The sequence below is a fragment of the Cryptomeria japonica genome, chromosome 9 (assembly GCF_030272615.1).
Source record: "Cryptomeria japonica chromosome 9, Sugi_1.0, whole genome shotgun sequence".
NCBI lineage: Eukaryota > Viridiplantae > Streptophyta > Pinopsida > Cupressales > Cupressaceae > Cryptomeria > Cryptomeria japonica.
The window spans coordinates 99,202,718-99,210,566 of NC_081413.1; the positions used below are offsets into that span (position 1 = coordinate 99,202,718).

The following is a 7,849-nucleotide window of genomic DNA, read 5'->3' on the forward strand; positions in this document are numbered from 1 at the left end:
ACAGGGGCACTTTAAACTGAATTTTGATGGGGCCTCTCGTGGTAACCCTGGGCCGGTTGGGGTAGGCATGGTAATTTATGATCACAATGCAAATTTTATTTGAGCTAAGTGTCATGCTATTGGTTTTAAAACTAACAATTATGCGGAATTGCATGCTTTGTCTTTTGGATTGGATATGGCAATCTCTTTGGGAATTAAGGACTTAATAATTGAAGGTGATTCTATGCTGATTATTCAATTTGTTATGAAAAAGAAATCGAATTGTTGGAATTTGCAGTATATACTTGATCCCATTTTACAAAAATTAGAATTGTTTGAATCTTTCTTGGTATCCCATTGTTACACTAGAGAAGTTAATAAGATTGCAGATTATTTGGCAAATTTAGCCATTGATAGCAATGCTAATCAGCGAGAGGTGGGTTTTGAGGAAATTCCTTCTAGGGTATGGGAAGGTTTGCAACAATAATTATATGATTTTCTTGAGTAATGTTGATGTAAAATTTTATGATGATAATTATTCCCGCTTTCCCCTTTCATTTCAAGTATTCATGTTCGTTGTCTGGAGGAGAGTTCGAGCTCATGGTATTTGATACAATAGTGTTTTTCCAAAGGTTTTTTGATACTTTCTTTTTTGGCAGGAAGGTTTTTGGCTCATGGGATTTGGCACAGGGCTTTGGAAAATTTTGTCTTCTTCCATTGATAGCAGTTGTGGAGTCTACATTTGAAAACTATCCGATGGGTTTTTTTGGCAAATTGTCATATGGGCTCTATGCAAAACTGATATTATATGTGTTGTGACCGCATTTTGTATGTGGTTTTGGGCAGGGTGCATAAACTGATCCGTTAGATACTATAGGTTTAATTTATAAGTTGTGACCAGAGGTTTTCTTCCTAGGGTTCTTTCCTCCAGTATGCTCTTTGAATCTTGTGTAAAAAATAAAAAATATTAATAAAAACGTTTAGTGGAATAATCCACTTTTATTGAAAAAAAACAAATTGGATTTTATTGCTGTTTATTAGTTGATGGGACAAAGGGTCAAAGTGGTTTTATTTAGTCAAAGAAAACTTTTAACATGACAAGTAACACTAGCATGACACGCCCTCCAACTCCACATGAAACACTTTTGACCTTGAGGTCACAAACAAAAGACCGCATCTCTATTTATCAAAGATAAGGATCAAACTCATGAGCACATTGGATCAACAAAGGCACAAGCTTGCAATCACAATGGCCCGGTAGGGGTTAGAACCTTGATGACTAATACAACAACACCCCCACTTAACCAACACACTATGGGAAGAATCTTAAACTAAGGAAAACTTTAAAATGTATTAGGAATTTTAATTTGTCAAAATGCAAGATGCTACAAAGCATGAGGGATGATGAAGAAGATAGGAAGGTGTCAAGAATGGTATGGAACATCTTAGAGAGACTTGGAAATAAATAGAGAATCTCCAAGTGAATTAGAAAACTTAATTTAGAAAGAATCGTGTGTTAAGAGATGGGATTTTGTTTTTATAGAGTTTTAAATATTCCCTAGATCCCTATATATGCAAACCTCTCCTAGAGATTCCAAGGTCTCTACCTCATGGGGATTATTAAGAACATAACCAATCTATTCGTGGCAACCACGATATTCATCATTAGACCTGTCTGCCCCCTATTAGGAGAAATCATGTTCAGTGGGGATAATCACAATCCACTAGTTATCATTTTTCTTCTCCATCAACTTCTGGTGGTGGGATTGTTGTTTGGTTAGATTCTAACTAGTTCTCTCAATTGGATTTTTTTATTTTTTCTTGTTTGAGTTGCTAGTGAAGATATACAAGATGACAATGATGAAGATGGTCTAGATGGTTAGGACCCTCTTATAGATGCTTTAGACCCCATTGATGTTGAGGTAAACCAGATGGTTGAGACCTGCAACCTCCTCACTTTTGTCTTGTTTTCACCATGTATTACCCAATAGTAATTGTGTTATTGTGTTATTGAATTTTGTTTAGGTTTGTTGTCTTGTTTGTACTTTTTGGGTGCAATTATCTCCATCCACCTTATTTGTGCATATGTGTAACACTATTTTATAAATGGTAATATAGACACTATTCATAAAAAAAATTTGGAAATGTATTTTGGATTATATTGTTATGTAATATTTGATGGTTTGTAAATTAATTGAAGTGAACTAAGGGTCAATTTGGTTTTGTTTAGTTAAGGAAAATTTTCAAATGCATTGAGAATTCAAATTTATCAAAATGGAAGGAATTACAGGGCATGAGGGATTATAAAGAAGTTAGGAAGCTGTTAAGAATGATATGGGATATCTTAGTTAGGGAGATTTTAAAATAAGTTTCAAATCTCAAAGTGATGTGGAAAACTTAATTTAGTAAGACACATGTTAAGAGATGAAGTTTTGTTTCTGTAGAGTTCTCAATATGCCTTTGAGAGATATTTAACACCTATTGTACACATGGTTGTGATAATCAAGCAAGTAGAAAAATAAACTCTTGCTAGAATTTTCACCAATTAAATGGTTTGTTGAAGTCTTGTTATTTGAGAGTTTTATATTTTTTCTTAACCTCTTTCATTCTCAACAATTGAATTGTATATGGTTAACTATAATAAACATCTAGTATGAAAGTGAGCTAAGATTATATGAAGATTCTTCCTATAATAATCTATGAGAGGTGTAGAGAAAATATAATCTAAACAATGCTAGTAAAGAAGTAACACAAATAATTACAATTCCACAATAGGAGAATTGTATCCTAAAACGCATTTTTCAAACAAAAAGACTATTATCAAAATTGTCAACATCTTATAGATTATTGGAAATAATGTTCAATACAATATAATCCAAAAATATGCACCTTCATGAATCAACAAATATGTCTAGGGTGTGTATGCATATAAATGGTGAACTAGAAAAGGGTCAAGAGTGTTCACTTTTGTTATCTAAAATTAGTAAAATTTATTCTAGATGAAAAATTAAAAATAGTCATGTTCAAATTTTGAAAATGTGATAATTACATGATTTGTAGTACTCATAATCTAATGTCTAAATTAATATTTTTTTTTAAATGACAGAGATTAAAAGGTTTAAATAGGGCGAACACACAAAGTGCTCCTATTTTTGTCAAAAATAAATAACACAGCATTTGGTGTGCTTCCCCTAAAATGTTTTCGGAAAGTATTTTACAAATCATTTCATCAAAAAATTATATATTATTACATAATTTATGATTAATTATATATAAATATGTAAATGTTTTAACTAATTTTGAAAGTGGAGACATCTTGAAATATGAAAAGTTGAATGTGTTCCCCCTATTTTTTTGACGCTAATCAAAAGTCAAATTTTTAATGAGTATAGAATAATTTGAAGCTCACTAAAAAATGTTCTTATTTTAAATTCAGATACATGGATGAAAAATGACACTAAGAATATGATACATTAGTTTTTTTACAAAAAAGAGGAGATTAGCAAAATAAATTGAAAATCAAAATCTTTATATATTTTAAATTAAGAAAATACATGGTTAGAAAAGTAATGATTTTGATATTATTGTGACATTCCTAAATCAACATATAAAATTATGTAAACCTGATGGAAAGAAAGCTTGGAAATTACATATGTTTTTATATTTTATAAAAAAATACATCTTTAGACATCAATGTATACAAGTCCAACCCTAAGGGTTGGTATTTTTCAAGGAAAGTTATGGTGTCCTCACATTTCTTTGTATGTAAAAAAGAAAACACGGTCTAAAAGTATATGCATCCCATGATTTTGTACCTTGTTTTTCCTATAAATTGTGTGTTCTTTGACATACATACTTTTCATAGTTTCAAGGAATTGCAATCACTGTTTAATTGATCTATAACCCTTTCTTCTTCTATTGATGTAAACAATCAAATTTGTGTATTTTTAAATTGAATTTCATAGTATCAATCATTATTTTCATGTTTTGAAGAATTTGAATGATTGTTTTCATGTTTTGAAGAATTTAAATATTATATTTATGTTTTATATTTGATTTAATAGTTGTTTATCATTATTTATATTATTTTGATCAATTGTACTACATTAATATATAATTCAACACCATATCAAAGAAATTTATGAAATGCTCAAACATTAGAGGATTATAGCCAACAATAATCAAAAGATAGAATGAATGAGACAAATTCATGCAACTAAGATTGAATCCTAGAGTTGAAGGTATGCTATCTTTTCTTTCCTAATTTGATATTGAACATTTTTTTTCTCAAATCCTAATTGAATTAATAAATTAATGATGATGCAATTTTAAATATTTAATTCTAGATGTTATTGCAATTGATGAACCTAGTAACAATATAATAAATATATTAAATTATGTAAATGATCAAATGTCTCAAGAAATGCTTCAAAATGTTTAATAATCACATATCTCATGATGTGCACTTCAAATACTCAAATGAGTTGAATTAAGGTACCATAAGAAAATAAATTAATTATCAACAATAGGTTTGCAACAATAAAAATAAACCAACTCAAGTTAGAGATAATTAAGATTAATGATCCCTTGACAAATTACATATGGCATCTAAATGAATGTCAATTTTTTAGCCTTAGTGTAAGTTTTATTATAATTTTAATTTCCATAGAACCTGTAATTTCATTTATTAATGAGTCTAAAAATGTGTCCATTGTAAAAAACTTACATTTGTTCTTTTAATTTTTGTTTAAAAAAGAAGGTGAATGGTCATGAGAGGAAGGTGGAATATTAATTTTCCTATGGATGGTAAAACCTTGTCCCATTATATAAGAATTTATGATCAATTTTGTAGAGATTGTAAAGAAAAGGAAAAAAAAAAATGAGCTTCTAGAAAATAAACAATGAATTCAAATGGAAACTTTGTGCTTGAAATTGATTTGAATCTTTCTTGTAAGATATATGAAGTTTTTAGATTGTTATTGTTAAAAACATTTCTATTTTTCTATGTTGAATTAAGTTAGCTTCTTTAGTTTCATATTTAATTCAGTTCATATTCTCTCAAAAATCAGTTCTTCAAAATATAAATAAAATTATACTTTGTACATAGAATTTTAGGTTTTCAAATAGATATAATGTACATTTTAAAATACTTTTTTTCAAATTATAAAAAAATGATAAATGCTACTTTACTTACCAATAATTATCAAAATATATGTATGCATTCCCATATAACTTCAATTAAAATTGCACCACTTATAGACCCAATAAAAAATTAGGTAAAATGCCCATGCATAATGTATTGAATTACATCTATAAATTGAACAAAAATGAAAAGAAGCCTTAACTTTATAACTTTTGAAACATGATTTGAGCACCATGTAGCGGACGAAGAGTGAAAATTGTTGCAGGGGCATGGACATAGGTGGGGGAGATAGAGAAAGAGAAATGTTGCAATATCATTATGAGTATCACCTTGGCTTCAATCAATGCAAAATTTTGGCCTATACAGGTTCTAGGTCCAAATCCAAAACTTATGAATGCAGTAGGATGGGTAGAGGCCTTTGAAATCCCTTCACTAAATCTTAGGGGATTGAACTCCTTGACATCATTCCCCCACAACTTTACATCATGGTGCACCATAATCGATTTAAGCATAAGCTCTATGCCTGCTGGGATAATTAAATTTCCTAGCTGCATCTTTTTGTAAGCCTTTCTTGGTAAAACTATTGCTGGAGGATAAAGCCTTAACACTTCATACAAAATCATGTTCACCTGATCATAAATAGTAGCAACCATTTCATAGTTTATTCTCTTTGACAAAGATATGGAATTATGATAGTCCTAAGTTACCTCAACAGAAAAAATAAAAATAAATTCTTACTAGTTTAAGGCAAGAGAGGGAATCAAATTTTGGAATTTCTTTCTTGGAGATATGAAGCACTTCCTTCCTTGCTTGATCTTGCCAATCTGTGTGCATTCCTAATACAACGAGTGTCCATGTAAGTAAAGTGGCAGTAGTCTCACTTCCTGCAGTAAAGAAAGTCTTGCACTCATCAATCATCTCTTCAAGAGATAGTCTCACAAAATTATTTTTGTCCTTTAGTTCGTTCTTATAAGCATCCATCATCAAGCCCAAAAGGTCAGTGCCATAGCTATCACGTTTCTTCATCTCAACGTTCTTTTTACGATTAAAGATCAACTCTCTCAAAGATCTTTTAATGTCCATGTCTAACTTCCAAGACCTTAAATTACTTGGAGTGGGCACAAACCTACCAAAAATTAAAAAGCAACAATAAGAAAAAGATTTTGCATCTAAAATGTGAAAGTGTTAACTCAATATCCACCTTAAATATCTTTTAAGTTTAAAAAGATCAAGTATTCATAGACCCAAATACCAAATAATTTTTTTAACAATTTGACAAAAGTACCACGTATAAGAAGAGAGGAGGTACTATACTACCTGGAACCTGGAAAATATATTTTCCCAAAACTTCTACCAGCAAGAATGGCCAGTTCGCCTAGGATGTGAAATACACGCTTTCCTTCCTCAAAACTAGACCCAAAAGCTGTCCGGGCTATCACATCTGCAGTAAGGCATCGAAGTTCTTCTGCGACCTCAATTTCTTTCACACCCTCACCAATTTCATTTCCCCATTTCTCCAACATTTTTGTGGTGCTAGCTGTTACCACTGGAACCATTGACTGACACAAATCTCCCAATAAGCTCTCTACATATACTTTGAATTTAAAAAAATATATCTCTGATAAGATCCTGATTGGTTTTCTTGAGTTACATAGATCAAATCTACAAAGTCAAGGAGACCCAGTAAAGAAAACAGTGAATAAACACTCACCTTCAAACTTTCTAAATGAAAGGCCGGATTGAGAAGCCTTCTTTGACGAGCCCACTTCTCTCCATTTGTCCGGACAAGGCCATCACCAGTTAAGCGTTTCAATTGAATGCTGATCATTGGTTTCTGGTAATGCCCAAACTTGTTGGACAGAATCTGCTTCATAATCTCTGGGTCACCAACAACAATCCTTGCCTTGGTGCCCACCCAATACACAAATACCCTGCCTAATCACACCAGGGAAAATTTTATTGGTGTTATCAGATTTTCACATTGATGTTGTTGCTTTAAAAGTCAATCAAGTGATTTTTTTCTTTGAACTTTCTAACATTTTAATGATGACAATGATAAATTTCACACAATCTAATCTAAAAACAATTATTACAAAATTTATCATATATAAAAATAAATAAATCTGAAGAAGCTGTTGCAGGAATATGCACCATATTGTTTCACCCACACATCAATGTGTGGAACAACTAGAGGTACAATATCGTGGGGCGTGCTCATCGAGGAAGACGATTTGGCGCGCTTCTTAATTTCAAGTATTTCTTTGGTGTTTCCATATAAGAACTTGTATGGGGGTCCATGAATGCCCTGATTCCGAAGGAACTTCTGTGTGCGAAGAGGCACCCACCATAGTTTCACAACGATATTCACCAATACAGCCGCCAATATGACACCCACAAAGCTCAAAACCCTCCACCAGGAAAGATTCAGATCCATTTCTATGTTGCAGAAAACCTATTTTCCTGCAAATCAAGGGCTCCTTTGTGTTAATAGGAATCAAGATTGGCCTTTTAAAAATAATCATTGTACTTCATTTTATTAAAAAGAATCTTGGATTTTTTTGATCTATAGACAATGTCAAGTGCTAATGGACAGAGGGAAAGTAATAATTGAACAATGAAAGGGATGAATGGTTCAATACATGCTTGGCATTTTCACCTGTACAAAGAAAGTGGGGATATTTTAGTGTGCGTTGAATTTTCGAGGGCGAGAGCTTGGATGTTGTTAAA

The 7,849-nt window shown here is 31.5% G+C and overlaps 1 protein-coding gene across 1 annotated transcript; it reads right to left on the reverse strand.

Moving 5' to 3' along the window:
* Positions 1 to 5,296: 5,296 nt before the first annotated feature.
* LOC131072988 (cytochrome P450 CYP72A616) lies at positions 5,297 to 7,641 on the reverse strand. Its single transcript, XM_058009316.2, has 5 exons — positions 7,274 to 7,641; positions 6,834 to 7,057; positions 6,440 to 6,681; positions 5,861 to 6,248; positions 5,297 to 5,751 (listed from the first exon to the last, which is right to left on the reverse strand). The coding sequence occupies exons 1-5, from the start codon at positions 7,554 to 7,556 to the stop codon at positions 5,326 to 5,328; spliced, it is 1,563 nt and encodes a 520-aa protein (XP_057865299.2). The 5' UTR covers positions 7,557 to 7,641; the 3' UTR covers positions 5,297 to 5,325.
* Positions 7,642 to 7,849: the final 208 nt, after the last annotated feature.

What these genes read in the sequence shown, in the direction of transcription:
- LOC131072988 (XM_058009316.2), bottom strand. Translation starts at nt 7,556, where the DNA reads ATGGATCTGAATCTTTCCTGGTGGAGGGTTTTGAGCTTTGTGGGTGTC. An exon ending in ATATATTTTCCAGGTTCCAG is followed by an intron (nt 6,249 to 6,439) that starts GTAGTATAGTAC and finishes AATTTTTGGTAG; the next exon opens with GTTTGTGCCCACTCCAAGTA. An exon ending in CCCTCTCTTGCCTTAAACTA is followed by an intron (nt 5,752 to 5,860) that starts GTAAGAATTTAT and finishes ATTTATGATCAG; the next exon opens with GTGAACATGATTTTGTATGA.